The 17,939-nt window shown below is 40.1% G+C and overlaps 1 protein-coding gene across 2 annotated transcripts; it reads right to left on the bottom strand.

Moving 5' to 3' along the window:
* Window positions 1–7,309: 7,309 nt before the first annotated feature.
* rinl (Ras and Rab interactor-like) lies at window positions 7,310–17,935 on the bottom strand. Of its 2 annotated transcripts, none has more exons than XM_078246709.1 (11): window positions 16,950–17,935; window positions 16,514–16,723; window positions 13,249–13,360; window positions 12,662–12,734; window positions 12,248–12,336; window positions 12,049–12,134; window positions 11,156–11,381; window positions 9,808–10,500; window positions 9,326–9,643; window positions 9,088–9,219; window positions 7,310–8,429 (listed from the first exon to the last, which is right to left on the bottom strand). In XM_078246709.1, exons 2-11 carry the CDS (start codon window positions 16,691–16,693, stop codon window positions 8,014–8,016), a joined length of 2,325 nt encoding a protein of 774 aa, XP_078102835.1. In that variant the 5' UTR covers window positions 16,694–16,723; window positions 16,950–17,935; the 3' UTR covers window positions 7,310–8,013. The 2 variants fall into 2 exon arrangements, with proteins under 2 accessions (XP_078102835.1, XP_078102836.1); XM_078246710.1 differs by having other exon boundaries at window positions 16,514–16,679.
* Between the last annotated feature and the right edge of the window lie 4 nt (window positions 17,936–17,939).

The raw sequence follows: 17,939 nt of genomic DNA, 5'->3' as shown, positions 1-17,939 counted from the left end.
TGTCACACAGGCGGGATTATCACAGAGAGATTTTCTCTGTAATGCTTCGTAGCACAGACCAGAGCTCCTTTTGGCTCATCTAGATCTTTTCCAGACCTCTTATTCTTCTTCTAAAATGAAGGATAATATCATATGTCAACACGTACAAAATACTCAAAACATAAACAACTTATTTGCCCTCTTCACTTTTCCCCATGCGGCTCCTGATGTACACAACTATCATCTATCTATAACCTTCACCTCTTCTCTGATCGACATCCTTTTAGCTGTCAAACATCCATACCTAATTCCACCTTTTGCCACCCTACATCCACTCACAGCACCCCAAACACATAACAAACACACATACCCCCTCACCCCTGGCCCCATTCGGCCTGGAGCGAGAGAGGGGGTCAGGGGCCAGAGTTCAAACAGAGGTCAACAGGAAATAGCTGTTTTCCATGGCACCCAGGTCCTGACCTCAGCACCCCTCCACTTTTCATTTCTCTTTGTCCCTCCACACTCCCTCTTAACGCATGTTGGTCAGGATGATCCCCTCACTTTTACTCTACACCTCTCTCTTTTATCACAACGTGTAGCACGTCTTGTAAATCAGTGCAACAATGTTTGTTTCGATCTAAATTGTTTCTGCATCAGTACACATTTGACCATTGGAAGGTGAACACTGGTTTACCACAAAGCTCTTTGTGGGACAACATTGGTACATTTTATTTTTCATGATGTGGTAAAATGAATAAACACTAATTCCTCGAGATAAAAAATGTGGTCACACATAATTCATGTTATGTTGAGTATGTTGCTTTAGACCAACATTCTGCCATCTTGCCACTTGAGTCACTTAAAATCTTTCCTTAGACCATAAAAAAGACAAACAAGCAAATTTACATAAAATCCAGTGATTTTTTTCTATGAAGGGTTTTAATATAAAGGTGATTTACTTACATTAGAGCCCAACTGATCATGTTTAAACAAGTCTACAGCCAACATGCTGATGTTATTGAAATTCATCCTGCGGGGAACATGTATGTGTGTACCAAATTTCATAGCAATTCACCTAATAGTAGTCAAAACATTCCTCTCAATATTACAAATGTCAACCTCATGGTGGTGCTAGATAAAAAGTCAGTATAGTTCATCCTCTGAAGACTATGAAAATATGTCATGGCAATACATCTTCATCATCAATTATTGAGATACTTCAGTCGACCTAGAGACATTGCCATAGAATTTAATTTTTTTAGTGACACTATTTTTAGTGACAATCAGATTTAAAAAAAAATGTAATGCCACCCAGATTTTGAAAAAAGAAATCAGCATAATGAGGAAATGTTTTCAATGGATGTATCTGCCAAGTCGCAAAATGTTGATCCTCTATGTATCAGTAAAATGTTTACTGACAATATATCCATTCATACAGGTACAGCATTGTGAAGATTTTTATGGTTCTGTTTAGTCCTCATAAAACTTGGTTGCGGGATACGGGATAGATTGGTCTTGGTTCAATACAGAAAATAATAATCCAGGATTAGTCAGGCTCTACTTCATATAAACAGATTATTTATTCCTACAACAACTGAACCTGTTGATCTACCGTATAACTGTGCACTCCATTCATAATGTATGAATATCGCCACTCTCAAAAAAAAATATTTTCTCTCCAGCTATTTGACAACAATGATAATGTATGATCCTGCAACATCGCAACCCAGACAGAGATCTCAGCAGAAAAATGAACAACACATACTTTATTCATACATCAATGTACAACTCTCTCTGACACAGTATCATTCACAGTCATAGCCTCGGCTTATGATTGGTTCAGGTAGATTGCCAGCCTTGTCTCTCACCAACACTCCATTAGACGGTGGGAATTACACTGCATAAAATCTGCCTTTACGTTGACAAATGAAGAGAAGAGGGGAAAACAGATGGGAGAGCGTGCTTGAAAGTGTTCATATGCACTGTGTTTCAATGTTTGTGTACTGTGGTTAGAAAAGAATATAGCCTTACAACTTCACAAATCAGAGGTGTAAAGTTGTTGAGAAAATTACTGTAGTGAATAACAATTTTTGTATTTCGTAAAATTCACACATAAGTTGAAACATTTTGTATAAATGACAACAGTGCCATTTCCAATGAGCTCCATTGCAGCCCAGTGCTGGCCCTGTGCAGGATCATACATATTGCACTCAGTGTATTACTTCACTCCTTATAATGTCTCCATCATTTCAAGACTCCCACTGGTTTGAATTTGACCATTTGGGCTATTGAAGCTAAATGAACACACGTGTAAAAATATGTACGCCAGCGTGTGTCAGCGCATGAAAATGTGTGTGTGTGCATAAATATGTACAATTCAATTTTAACATTAACTGTGTCTGTGGGGGGGGGGGGGTTCTCCGGTGGTCGTTAATCATTCAATTACACACCTGTCAGACTTCAGACAAGGGGGAGAGAGGGAGGGAGTAAAAGAGAGGGAGGGGGAAGGAAAGAGAAAGGAATGGGGGAATGCAGCAAGGAAAGGAGGAAGAGCAGGAGAGGAACTGAATGACAGAGGGAAGGAATGAAAAAGGACCAGGAGGGTTAAAAAGAGAAAGAGAATGGGCAAAAGTTTTATTGTGTTGTAGTGTGTGAATGAGCCGTGACAGAGGCAAGCTGTTGGAGGGTGACAGCCTCTGAAAGGCCACAGTAAAGACAAAGACACTTACATGTATCACAGGGGACGAGTGACAGATGAGGACAAGGCTGGGCAGCACAGTGAAGACGCAGTGAAATTCCAATCATTCAACCTAATTTAAGACCATTACTGAGCTGAAAGTTAAGCACTGCAAGGCATCTTTAGGGCATTTTAAGCACAATGTAAGGGTATGATAATTATTGAAACCAGGCAATAGAATATGCCAAAAAAAGTACAGATTTAACATGACACATTTAGTGTTGTTATTGTATGTCTAATCATGTGTTTGTAATGGTTACATTTTCTTTAACTTTTCAGAAAAAAAGCTATGCTCAAATATTTTCAATTACTGATACTGATTTTCATAGTCCGATGTTTTCTGCAGTTAGTTTATAAGATGTAAATGTATTTTACCTCTAGTACTAACAGGAAGTAATACAATACGAGCAGGGGTGGAGAAAGTATTGAAGTATGTAGTTGTAAAAGTACCAATACTGCCATACAGACTATAAAGTCCTTTGAGGCAAATTCGTGATAATGGGCTATAATAAAATTGAAATGATATGAAAATATGATAAAAGTGCTGCATTGAAACTTATGTAAGCCAGTAACATAGGCATTATGATCAAACGTAAAAATACTCATAATTGAGAGTAATGGCTCCTGTGAGTGTTATTATTTTAAATATCATACTGTATTATTTAATTATTACTGATAAATCAATGCGTAAGCAGCATTTAACTGGTGTACCTGGTTGAGGTCAAGCTTATTTGAACTACTTTACGTACCGGTAGTTTAATCTATAACAATTTATCATACAGTAGTATGCGTTAATATGTAAAGTAACCAAGTAGCTATAGCTGTCAAATAAATGTAGTCAAGTAAAAAGTACAATGTTTAACCCTGAATTGTAGTGGAGTAGAAGTATAAAGAAGCATGATATGGTAAATAGGGTTCTTGAGTAAATGTACTTATTTACATTCCACCCCTGAAGATGAGCAACAACAATCGTTAATCAAACACTGTGTTGTTCTATTTTTAACATTTTTCAGAAATCATTTTTTACCAAAATCTGCATATTGTTGACCTTTACTAGTTTATTGACTCATAATAGTTTTTTTCTAGATATGGACACTAATAGTGCCACTGCACTATTCTTCTCTGTTTCCTCTGTTCTCATTCAATACAGTAAATGTTGTTTGCAAAAAAGTGTTTGCATGTGTGAGTAGCCCCCCAACATTTAATCTCCTGTGTGTGTGTGTTGCAGTCTCCATGTTTAGCTGCAGTACCTCGAATGCCTCAGGCCACAGCCATCTGCGCTACCCCCCCTCCTCATTTCACATGCACACAAATACACCCCCTCCTCCACTGCCGCCACCGCTGCCATATATCTAATTTATGACTGTGGTGAGTGTGTTACACACACTCATGTATGCATAATATATCACGTGTGAAAGAACTGTGTGTGGGAGAATGAGTGTGTGACACTACATGCACTGGCCAGTATAGTCTTGACCACACAACTCCTTCCTCAATGCATCCTTACATTTAGCTCTGTGTTTGTGTGTGTTTGTGTGTGTATGTGTGCGTGTGTGTGTGTGTGTGTGTCTGTGTGTGTGTTTGCTCAATAAATGTGTAATCCATCATGTATCACTGTTTCCTTCTCAGTCTTCCACCAGACCTGACAGCACTGATAAAGTGAGAGGAGAAAGGGTGTGTGTGTGTGTGTGTGTGTGTGTGTGTGTGTGTGTGTGTGTGTGTGTGTGTAAAAGCCCAGCTGTTTCTAGGCTTGACATCCACATGCAGGCAGAATGCCAGATGTCTCATTTGGCAAATTTGATTGGCTCGGTCAGTTAGAATGCAGCGATGATACAGTTCCATATGTATGTATGTATGTATGTGTGTGTGTGTGTGTGTGTGTGTGTGTGTGTGTGTGTGTGTGTGTGTGTGTGTGTGTGTACATTTACATAAAGCCCCCCTGCATAACTATTTGCATGTGTACATGCCCAATGTATGTGCATTCATTAACTTTATTGTTAACATTTTTGGAATTACAGGCTGCTAATTACTGACAAAGAAACTACGTAAAATCGTTATCATTATTATAGGAAATACAACTAAAAACTAAAATAATGCCAAAAATTAACGGATAATCTAGTAAAATAAATGCAATGGCAAGTTGTTGCACTTAAATGTTGCTACTCCACTTCCAACAAACACTTCCAAAGCCTCTCCAATTCCTATTTGTTTTAACGTGTGCAGCTCCTTCAAACAGCTTCATCTTTAACTTCCACTTCAACTGCTTTAAGTATGTCAACCTTAGCTTTTAACCTCCTTCACTTCAAATTCTTTTAAAGCGCTTACCCTACAACAATCACTCAATTTCAACTTCAGTCATCACTTCAACACACTTTTATTGCTTCAATGTCAATGGCTAATTCAACTCCTTTAAGTGTTTGAACCTCTACTGTTGCTTCAACTGCAACTTCAAATCCTAAACCTTCAACTTCAACTGCTTAAAGTGCTTATTATTCAGCTGTTAATCAAATTTAACTTTAATTGCGTTCTGTGCCTCTTCATTACTTAGCCTCTCTTATAAGTGCTGCAATGTCTACTGCTTGTTTAACTACTATAGATGCTTTCACTGCCACTTCAATGGTTTAAATGTTTTTAACCTCAACTGCCAGTTTATCTCCCCTCCATGCAAACTGTATTAATACAACTTTCATACAAAAAATCAGCTCAAAGTGTTTTTTCAAAAAGAAAAAGAGCAAAGAAAAGAGCAGACAATTCAGCAAAAACAATTTAAATAAATTTAAGAGGAGGCAAGTAAAATAAAGTTATGTACTTTAAATGCTTAAACTTTCAGTGCTTCAGTTTGAACAGCCACTTTAACAAGCTTTTGTGATTCAACTTCAACTGTAACTTCAACTAAATTGCTTCTTTATCACGGCAACGCCTTTAAAAGCGTCACTTCTGACCACTTCACCTCCTTAAATTCTTTACACTTCAACTGTCATTTCAAATGTTATCAGTGCTAACTTAAAGAACGTTTAAGTGTCTCAATCTAAACTGCTCATTCAAATCCTTTCAATATCCAGAGCTTCATTTTTATCACCTACATGCAATCCTTTTGGTGCTTTGACTTCAACAACTACTTCACCTACTACAATTACTTCAACTCCCTTCAGTGAATAAACCTACTGTATGTAGCAACTGTAACTTGTGCGTGTGTGTGTGTGTGTGTGTGTGTGTGTGTGTGTGAAAATCCAAAAGTAGGGACCCACTAGCCAGACAGGAGGTGCTGAATACAGTGATCTAGTTCTCAGGATTGTATTCTTTTTTTCTGTTTAATTCACCAGTACAAATACAGTGATAACTTGTTCTATCAATTAAAAATCAAACATGTGTACACAGGAGGTATAATGCTGCCCTCTAGTGGTTCAAAGGGAAGACACATGTTTATGTTGTTTGGGGATTTCTTGTGAGGCACGAAGTTAACTTATCTTTGCAAAGTCCTGATAAACTAAAATAAGAAACAGTGTGTGTGTATATATATGGCAAACACTCAGTTCAACAGCATTATATTCAGACTTGGGGAATGAGAAAGAGCTTGTTAGGGAAGAAGTACAGAAACAACAAAAAGGACATGCTCTTGTAGAAAAATGCTTTAAGGCACCATGATCAGGCAAAAAATTGATGATTATTTAAAGCTTCATTTACTGATTTTTCAGCCATTTTGTAGTCAGAGGAACTCCACATCAAGCAGATAAAACACTATTTTGTACTAAGTGATGTTAAATAACCTGCTATAATAACAATTAAACAAGAGGGATAGAACTGCTGCTGGAAATGGTATTGATGAGAGTGGTAGCAAGCCATACAACCAAAACTGTTTGTTGGTTTCATTAAAGGTGCCGTAGGTAGGATTGCGAAGATCCAGGACTTAGCCAAAAATGATTGACATGCAGTTAGACACACCCCCCCTGGCCCTGATTGGTGCATCTGAACAGGGAATGGTGGATTTTTGCAAATCGCACTACAAGCTGTAGGTGGTGCCAGAGGAGCTGGATGTTTTTTTTTTAATTACCTGTTTCATATAGTTCTACTCGAACATAGGGTCAGTTTCAGCAAATATGACAGAAAGTTAGTTTTATAAGTCTTACTTACTGCACCTTTAATGTACTCTTTTTGCACATTGTTACTTTCATGTTAATATATTTACAAATCACAAATGACATTAGTTCAAGTTAATCAGCATATAAAAAAATTCCAACTCATGCTGTACCTCACAAAAGCTAATAGCCTCCAAACATGAACTTTGACTTTTATTTGTTTCCAAATAAATATAATAATAATACATTTTGTATAAGTTATTTTCTTATTTACAATAGCTACAATTATGACATTAAATTTGAACTGATTTATGCAAGTGCTTTCTAACCTGTTCACAGGTTATGGCCTCAGCATGGGCAGTGTGACAGTGAGTTTTGCTTCCCTGAATTTTTTAAAGGTTGTTAGACACCTGAAGAGGTCAAAATATCCAGTATTAGGTAAGAAAAAGGGCTAATCTTTTTTTCCCCTTTAAAACTATTCCTTCAGATTTATTTTAGGACCCCTGGGGAAAACACAATTCCATAATTAACCAAAAGCAGTGTGTTAATTACACTAATTAAAAGCTTTCTTTGGTCTCTATAGAAGTTGAATCTGAGCATGACGGGACATGCTGGTGGTTCATGTGGCAGCTTTTGGGGGTTGGACCCACTGAGAAAAGGTAAAAAATGTGTAGTCTGGCTTTGTCAGACCTTCCTCCACAGCACTGTGTAAGAGGGTCTGGCTAGTCCACACAGCATTCCAGGATGGGAGAAAAACCTGCTCTGGTTTATTGGCATTTCTTTAAACCAATCACAATCGTCATGGACGGTGCAAAGCACTGGACGTAGCCACGGTGTCGCTGCAAAATATCCTCAGGAAGGAACTTGTTTTGGTGGAACGTGTGTAGTCGTGCAACAGAAAACTCAGATTGGACAGATAGTCTAGCTAGCTGTCTGGATTTACCCTGCAGAGATCTGAGGAGCAGTTAACCATAGTCTTCATAAATCGAGTTTAAAATGCCAACACAAAGGAAGCAGAAGAAAGGACATCCGGCCGAAAAGAAGGACATCCAGCGAAATTTCCGGCGGGAACGGAGCAGTCCCGGAAGTGGAACGCCGTGGATATAGACAAAAAAATGTGTGGCCAACAGGTCGCCATTCTTTGCATTACTGTAAGGGCCATTCTTCATCTTTTCTCTATTACAATCCTCTGTGGTCATCTTCTTCTGCTGCACATAGAGTCTATCTTCCTGTAACGTCTTGCTGACTACAGTCTGACGCTTGAGAGGGTATCTGTGATTCGTCCTCAGCTTCTCGTCCTCTGCTCGTGTCTTCCTTCAGCGGCTGAAGAGCTTCTGCAGAGCTTTCTCTCTGCTGCTGTGACTCCTCATTATTAACAGAATCAAATTCTTTCCCACTTTTCTCTTTTCCCTCAGTTTCTGTCTCAGAGTTCTGCGCGCTCTTCTCCCGACATGCCTGCCTGCGAATGGTCCGTCGGTTCTTGCTGCGGCGTGATTGGTTGCAGTGCAGGGTACGCCTGCGATGCCATTGGTTAAGAGAGTGTTGGGCTTCGACACTGAGCTGACGAGCAGCCAATCGTGGCCGGAAGCTGCTGATGTAGTAAAGAGAGGCGTATAGAGTTGTAAGGTAGTAGCCACCTGTTGATATGGGGAATGCAAAAAGGGAGAGGGTCTGTGAGTTGTAGTTGTAATTAAACAGTATCTACATCTCTATAAACACAGTTTGGAGTCAAACCCACAACTCAGAATAGAGTTGCACCAGCTATTCGTCCAAACCATCGCTAAGTTTTGTGAACAAAATCCTTCCTAGCAGTTTACTTAAGGTCTTTGCTTAAAACCTAAAGGACCAGTGTGTAGGGTTTAGGGGGATCTATTGGCAGAAATTGTTTGTTTTGTTTGTTTGTTTAATTATGTTTTTAATTAGTGTATAATCTCTAATATCTATATCATCTGAAACTAAGAATCGTCTTTTCATTAGCTTTGAATGAGCTTTTCATATTTAGGAAGAAGGTTGTCCTCTACCACTTCTACATGTTGCACCACCATGTTTCTACAGTAACCCACAATTGACCCGCAATAGAGTTCTATTACACACCCTAACCCGAGGGTTAGGGTTATGAGCTGACATTACCTGATCATTTAGCAAAATGTTATCGGCATATTTTGCAATTTGAGGTATGTTATGTTATTTATGTTAAATGTTATTTATAATCTTTTGAGCTACATGATTATAATCAGCATTGTAATTAGTTTTTTTTATGAGCATGACAGTGTGTTTGCTTGTGTCTGCCTTTACCCTCTCCCTGTAGCTGTGTGGGGTCCAGCAGCTCCATCATGTAGTCTGTGTCCAGGTGTAAGGTGACCACGTCACTACGGAGAAGCACCCATGTCAGGCAGGGCAGGAAATCATCTGCTCCAAACGCTGTGCCTGCAGTAAAGGAGATCAGAATGTGAATTTAAAGAGTAATGAACAGATAAAAAAAAAATGCCAGTAATAAAGAAAGTAATAATCATTTCTTTAAACACCTGCCTACCTGAGCTAGCATTAGCACTCATGCTGTGATAGATGCTCTTGCAGACTTTGAGCAGGATCTGGACCTTCTTGTTTGGGGAGTAAGCCTCATGCATACTAGTCCACCGCTGCTGGATCCGCTCCAGGGTCACAGAGTCAGGAACTCCAACTCCCGCCGACCCCCCTAACTGCCCTACCCCGTTCTTTTCCAGCACATGCAGGTTGCTTTGCAGACGCTTGAAGCTGCCGTCATTAGTCCGGGAAATATGAATGCAGGAGTAGAGGTGTGCGGAGACGGGCTTCAGAGCCACCTTGTGGAGGGAAAGCTCTACCAGGGAGTCTATAGGAGGGTCGAAAAGTATGTGAGGAGAAATTAAAGGAGCACTAACAATTGATCTACTGAGATGCAAAACAATAACACATGTTCTGTCAATTAAGTAAACACTTTAGTGAAATGTAAATTTGCATTGATCTGTTGTCAATCTTCACCATCAGCTCACTCACCGATCTCGGAGTCATTTATGTCAGTGATGCTGTCCAACATTGCCTGGATTTCTGGATAGTCCAACAGTGTCTCCCTCAGTGACGAGAGCGATGACCTGACTTCCTGTAAGAACTCTGACCCTGTGACCCCTCCGGGATCAGCCCCTTTCTTTAGCGTCATCTCCACAAATCCTTTCACAGCCTCCGCAAACGCTGCGCCTTTCCGCTCGCTCAACTCCAGCACACGATTGATTAGTCTCTTCTTCTGACTTACCAGCCCACCGAGAGCCTGACCCACTGCTGAGAGACGATGTATGACTTTGTCAGCCAACCGTTGCGCAGAAGGGTGGTGCGGGGTAGGGTTGTGCATTTGGGGCTCCTGCTCTTCCTCTATGCTGCTGATTGACAGCGAGTCAAGCTCCAGCGATGGGGGGTGGAGCAAAGAGGAAGGCCTGGGCGGGGGCAGCCAGACTCCATCTTCGATCCACGACACCCTGTAAGGAGACTGAGGCACTGGGCTGCCATGGTGCTGCAGCTCAGACGCTCCACAATTTCCACTTTCAGAGTGTAATGGAGTAACTAAAGAAAGGCGGCCAGGAGGGCTGGAGGCAGAATCTCTGCTGGGTCTCCTGAGAACCACCCCTGCTGGAGCAGCTGGTGTTGACGGGGTTGTGGGACAATGTGGTAAATCCGCTGACTTGGCTCTGATTAGACCTGGGCAAGGAAAATATGGATTATAAACACCATTTTGGCAATGAATTTAACTGAACCCACTTTAAAAGCACTTAATAAATTATGGAGCTTAGATAACCCACTTTTACCACAATCACAATTCCCCACATAGTTTCAAATTGAGTGTGTGAAATTGCGTGTGAGTTTGTCTTGCCTTGTGTTTAGAGGGTGAGTTCAGACAAATTACACTTCACTTACCCCTAGTAGATAGACAGTTTTAATCTGCTTATGTTTTAAGATATCCATCTATGAGATTTATGCATTGAAAAAAATACTTTACACAGAAAAGAATTGTCCCTTTTAAAGGAATGGTTCAACATTTTGGGAAAGTTAGATAAGAAAAGCTCAAGTCTGCATGCTAAATATGAAGCTACAGCCTACTGAACAGGTGGTGTGCAGAAGGCGATTAGCTTAGATTAGCTTAGCTTAAACATTGAAAGCAGGGGGAAATAGCTAGTCAGACTCTGTCCAAAGGTATCAAAGTCCACCTACCACCTACAAGCTTTACTAATTAACAGGTTTTTATGTAGAATGTATACTCAAACAAAAATATATACTCAAACAAAAATATAAAAACATCAAATTATGGAGCGCCCAGCCAAGAGATAGTCCGGAGCAGCAAGTAACAAGTACTCACCAGAGCTCTCCATACTGGGGGGTTCCTGGTCCAAAGAGATGGCTCGTTTACTTTGTAATCCTGCCCCTGCCCATGTTCTGGTGGTGCTGAGGCGTCGCACTCGTCTGTAATTTGATGGCTGTGTGGCGCACTGCACAGCACTCGCCCTGTGGGTCAGCCAGTCATCTCCATGTTCATGAAGGTAGAGAGGATTGATGATACACAGCGCCCCGTTGGTGGATGTCAGCTGCGGGAACACACACACATACACAGTGAAGAAATAGGATGCTGTGACACACAGCTCACCAGAATGTAAGCATAAAATAAGATTTTACTCATTGCAAGCTGCTACTTTAAAGCATAGTTAATTGATTTGTTTGGCCACTTGTGTGCAGCGGAACAAGCTGTAAGCGCAGCGTTATCATGGAACCCACGCAACTTCTAGGGAAGACCCGCCCTTCAATAGCATTCACACGCTACTATTGGCCAGGCATCCATGCTTACGCAAGGTAACAGAACCCGATTTGTTCAAGTCCTATCCCCTGACCAGTCGGCTATCCTAATCTTAACTACTCAAGGTCAATGCCTAACCCCAACCAATCGGGCTGCTTCGTAGGGCGGGACTTACCTAGAAGTTGCGTGGGATCCATATTAACAAGTAAGCACAACAATAATATATAATCACTTTATAAGGTCCTGTTTCTGGCCACCTGGTGAGTACAAGTCCAACATTCTATTCTATTTTAGCTCTGTTTTTGGTCTCCATATTACACACATTAATTTGATCCATTGTTAATATAAAAATGTTGATCAGTGCAGCTTTAAGGTATTGAGACACATGCTGCTTTACTTGCAAACACAAGTAAATAAGGAAGTTACCATCACCTGTACTTTTATACACACAGAGTATATACCTGTATAGAGCACACTACGTTGCTTGGCTCCCTCTGGTTCATTTCATCTGTTGTGTGTTGGCCAGGCGGTGTGCAGAGCCAAGTATCTGCATTAGAGAGGTATTATAAATAAGACAAAATATATTTCTGGTTTTGTGTTTCTGACATAGCTTCCAGGAGAAGATATGAGACACAAAGTCACAGAGATGAAAGGACTCACTGGGTTCAAGTTGAGCGAGATTATCTTTGGACCTTTCGGTTATGCTGTAGATCCAGCGAGGAATGAAAAGACAGACAGCCAAAACATCCCTGATGCACAGGAAGAGATGACAGGGATAAAATACATTTGTTAAACAGACTAAACCAAGAGGGCCATAGTTTTGCCAATGTTCAAAGCATTGGCTGATTAGGCTTTTCAACTGAATTTAAAATACTAAAATCTAAAAGTTAGTGTGGAGTTAGGATGTTTACATGGTTAACACTAGAAAACAGGAAAAAAAAAACAGATAATCATAGCAATGTTGGTGCCATATATACGTTACTGCTAATAAACTATTAGAGAAGCCCAAGTTCAAATGGAAGTTCAATCACATGCAACAGATAAAAAGGCACCAGTGATGCAGCAGTTTCTTACCTGGTAAGAGAGTAGAAGAGCACGAGCTGAGCCAAGTCAGAGAAAGACAGACGAGACTCAGACAGCTGGAAGCCTGACACGAGAAACAGAGAAAGATTAGGCAGAGTTAGTGTCTTGTTCTGTCAAAAAAAAGACATTCCTGGAAAACACACCGAAGCTTGAACCAGTAAGGCTGAGAGGAAACTTCTAAAGATAAATATCACTTCCATCTTCACACTAGGTCTGTTGCTTTCTGATACCGTGGGGTTTCCAATGCTAAGCAGGTTGTTACAGAGGTCCCTTGTCTCTTCAACTTGGGATTTTAGGTACACGGCATGCAGCTAGTTAAAGAAGCACTAATAGGTATCAGTTAGTTAGTTACCAGTCACAGTTTAAGGAAACTGCCGCCATTTGACAACTGCACCTGTTCTTAACTTTGTCAGCTTTGGCAGGCTTTTCCTGTTAGCAAACTAACAGTAATTTCAACAGCAGAAGGCACAACTACAGATTGGATTACTGCAACTGCTTATCAGTCTAATCTGTCAGTTCCGGCAGATGTAATGATTCATAAAATTATGTGTATGTGTTTGCATGCAGTTGGTCCATACCTGTGCCTGTGCTTGTGATATTATAATCAACAACTGCTTCATGTTCTCCTCCAGCAGACACACACAGCAGGCTGGGCTGAGAGGTCGCAGAGTCTCGCACAACCAGGAAACTCTGGAGGGAGACACACAAATGACTCATTTCAGTATCTGAAGTGTTACCCAAGCATGTCGAGCAGGAAGATGTTTTTTCTCAAATGCTCAGACACGGTATGACACCATGGCAACAAAGCAGGAAAGAGAGAAACACTGACTAATGACAGACAGCTGAATTTCCAACAGAGTGGTAAAGAATCCACACTTAGTGTTTCTATGACAGGACTGGATTGATTTGATCTTGAAAATGACAGGTTGTAACCACACTAATCGTCAAGTAAACAGCAAATTTTCTGGTAAGTGCTGCAGAGCTGTTTGCCCACTCATAAAGCTGATATAACTCTATGGAGGCAGCTCAGGACATTTTTATGTTTTATAGTTGTTTCTTGTCTAAACATATTTAAAAAAAAAACTGAAACATAAATTTACAAAAACATACATTTCCACACATTCAAAGCTTTTGTCAATGGCAGTAATGGCTGCTTTAAGTTCCTACCAACTTTTCACAGCAGGATTTGATCCATCCTCAATTCCACCGTGATATAATTAAAAGCTATGAAAAAAAGCTTGCCAGTAAGTAGACATTGAGTAAAGCTCTGAAACTTTGGTCGAAAACTCTTTGGTTGCGTGTCGTGGAAAAGATTTTCTTTATGGCTCAGCTCAGCTCTGTCCAGCATCACCCAACATTACTGAAATACATAACTGCCATGGTTGACCATAGGGATGGTTTCAGCCAGGGGATCATCTGTCCTAAAGGCCTGACTAATGCAGTGCTGTAGACGTAGTTGTCATTCTATATCTCTATTTGGAATACATTTGCAAAGATTCCTTACTCATTAGGGGCTACCAATTGTACATTGAGGAATCATTTTTGAATTAAGGCCCTATAAAACATTTTTCCCCCCAATCATCTTCTTGCTAGTTTTTATTTTAGTTCTTGCTCTGGTGCTTCCACACGCATACACACTTAGAAAAAAATCCATCCATGCTGTTTTGAGTGAGATACGGTTTCTGAATGTGTCCTGCCTTCAGTCTCCGGGTGAGCTGGTCAAAATCGGCACGGCTTGTGACGTCACAAGCCGAAACAAGCTGGCTAGCCGCAACCGTGAACTCGTAGCGTTAGCGTTATGCTAACGCTAATGCTAACACACACAAGTTCCCCATAATCTACAAAAGAACTACTTCCATGTGCGCCCTCATTTAGAAGTCTCCCAGCTAATCTTGCCTTGTAACTGACCGAAGTTGGAGAAACAGCCTTTCTTTTACTGTCTATGGAGCTAGCTAGCTGACATGATCTACATCTGAGCTACTGCGCATGTGCGAGTGCAATCAAAGATAGTACAGAAGAAGAAAAGAGGTCTCACTCTGTGGCTAAAACAGAGATCAGGTGAAAAGAGGATCTGCAGCAGCAAGAGAGAGCTGTGCAGTACAACAAAAATATGGTGTTTTTTGAAAATTAAACCATGTAAACCTATTCTGGTACAACCTTAAAATACAATTATGAACCTGAAAATTAGCATAATATGGGCGCTTTAAGATAACAAAGTGGATTTATTCATAATATATACTTTTTCTGTTGAACTTAGTTAAGACATTGAACTTTGCTTTAACTGCATATATGTTCTGTTTGTAGAGACTATAGGTCAGATCACATTGCCTTATTTGGAAACAGTGACTAAAAGAGAACACAGTTGGTTTAAGACATAATTAACTTGGGTAAAACAAAGCACATGCAATCCCAGGTACACAAAACCAACAGCTCAGTCATGCCGTTACATCACCACAACTGAATTCATTAGTGCTCTCAAACACACACACACACACACACACACACACACACACGCACGCACGCACGCACGCACACAGGAAGCGGCTATCTTTCTCAGTGTGCATAGAGACATGTTCACTGCAAGTCACCCCACTTTGAGCACATAGACAGACAGGCAATAGGGCAGTAGAGATGTTATATGAGCAATTACGCTGTTGGTTCATGATTCATAAGGGCAACATTTAGTCATTCATGCATCTGATTCATAGGAAGACGTACTGGAAACCATTCAAGCATAAATTAACAAATTCACTTCTTTTTTTCCATTTTGTTTCACACTGTTATGCAGTAAAAACACTCTTATACTTCCATATGACCACATACTCACGTGTCAATGACTAGTTTACTCCAGTTAGGTCTTTGCATTTCTGGGTAATAATTTACATGTCACTCTTTCAAACATGCCCTTAACTACAAGTTTCGGTCCTACTCACAATCTCTCTTTGCTGTTGATGTATCCATTCTCTTAATGTTATTTCCTCATTTGCACACCTACTTCTGCATTCAACCCCAAAAAGAAACGCTTGTTTGTGTCATCAGATGTCAAAGAGAAAAAGGAACTACTTTCGTGTCGTAAAGATGCGCATGTCAGTGTTCACATTGGCTAAAAATACATTTCAGTAAAGCATGCAAACTATATGTTTTGCTTTGCTTTCGCTTCAGACCCAGTTTTAAGCTACGCAGTTTCATACTGGATGACTGGATGAGCAGTAAACTAACCAAGAGTTGAGAGGATGCTATTGATAAGGTTACATAAAAATGAGAAGAACAGTAGGACATGCAGAGAGATGGAGAAAGTAGAAAGATAATCAGAAATGGAGCTAGATCAAAAGGAAAGTTGCGCAGGGAAAGAAGACGAAGTAAATGTTTAACAAATAAATTCTTTCACCCCTTGTTTGTTGTATGTCAAATAGAGCGAGTGGACAAAGTCGGACAGCATATTTAGGATCAGCTGGTTCGGGATTTTTGTCACAATAATACTGTATGCTTCAGGCAAAATCTAAAATGTGGGACTTATTGCATTGCATAAAAATATAACCAGTATGGAGGTTTCAGTTTTTTCCAAATAGTAGAATTATTAATTTTTTGGAGGACATATTATCTCTTGAGGTCAATATTTATATTCCAATAACTAGTTATCTTATGGATTTTTAAGTGTAAAGGGCACATCAAAAGTTTTAAAATGCAAAGAATTTCCTTTATTAGTAAATGATTTGACTTACTCCAATGAATTCTCTCTGCATTAGATTTAATTTACCATCACACTGAAGACGGGTGTTGCATTACATAATAAATGTGAGACTCTTTGATTCATTGGTTTTTGCAGTGAGTAGGACAGCTCACCCCAGCAGGTGTTCCACAGATAGCAGCGTGGGCCCCCTCTCTATCCCAGGGGGCCCCGGGGGACCAGGCCTCCTGACAGCCCCTCAGCTGCTCCAGCAGCAACAGTCTCTTCCTGCTGCTCCTCCACGGGATGGCTGCCGTCCCATTAACTGAACTGTGAATTGCCCTGGACGCACACATATGGACACGTCTATGTGCATGTACAATCGTCTGCATCCATGCAAATAAACAACACATCAGTATGTTAAGTCACATATAGAAAACTTTCATAAAATAAATTAAGACTACTTTCTTCATGCTCAAAGATTGAGACAAAATCAAGGTTAAAATTACAATAAAGTGTTGAGTTTCATGAAAGAGTTGGCTTTTTGAGCATTCATTTTCAATAGTAGACACTCTACAAGGTTATTGTGGTATGAAAATGGCTGATACTTACATTTGTTGGGCTGGCTCCGTTAGTTCATGTCTTTCTCCTCTATACTACTGGCAAATTTCTCCGCATGTTGCAATTTTCTCTCTCTTGAACTTTTCCTTTCTGCAAGATGTTGCTTAAGAGTTCAAAATGCCAACAGGGCTAAAAAAGGAAGCTCACATGCTCCTCAGAAACACATCCTTAAGACGTTTTCTGCTGTAATGTGCAGAATATTTCAAAATTCAGGTAACTGTCGTACAGCTGCCACGTTCTTCTGTCTCCTGTACATGCTGGAATTTAATACACTTTCAATTTTCATCACTGCACCTTCTTCACTGTCCCCTCCCATCAAAGTCTACATGTGGTTAACCCAGCTTTGTGCGCAGTGAAAACACACTGCATGTTCTCTAAAGAGCTACATATGCTTATTTTTTTCTCTCTCTGCAGCACTGTCTGAGATAATGAATGGATGAGAACAGATAGTGCTTCTGAAAATACTTCAACACACCTATGAGATTATCTGTGTTCTTAAAGTGTTAGATTTTTTTTTTTTAATCTTGCAGCTGTGGGAGAAATGTACATACAGATGAATACACTCAGCTTTGAGTCCATCAGTTATAGATATTAATATACTAAAGATATAGTTGAGAGAGACAGAAAAAGGGTTTTGTGTTGATTTTATCTCACGTACATGCAGGTTGGTTTCGCGCCAGCATTTCACAGAAACCGCATATAGAGGTGTTATTTATTGGTCAACATTTCCGTGGCAAGAATACTTTTACAGTGCTGTCACTCTTTCTACTGTTCAAACCATTTCCTGCCAACACAATCTTTATGAAGGCAATGACCAACTTGCACCAATGACATGTTTCAATTGATCTCTGCTTTTTAAAGATATCTTAATTTTGGAAGACAATTCTTAGCAAATAGGAGCTGAAGGCAAGCACACTTTTATCACTGTAGTTTTGAGCAACGCTAGCAGCAAATGTTTGCATAGTTTATTAAAATCCAGTG

This window comes from Sander vitreus, chromosome 3 (assembly GCF_031162955.1).
Source record: "Sander vitreus isolate 19-12246 chromosome 3, sanVit1, whole genome shotgun sequence".
In the NCBI taxonomy this organism is placed as follows: Eukaryota; Metazoa; Chordata; class Actinopteri; order Perciformes; family Percidae; genus Sander; species Sander vitreus.
This window is presented reverse-complemented; position numbering and strand designations above follow the sequence as displayed.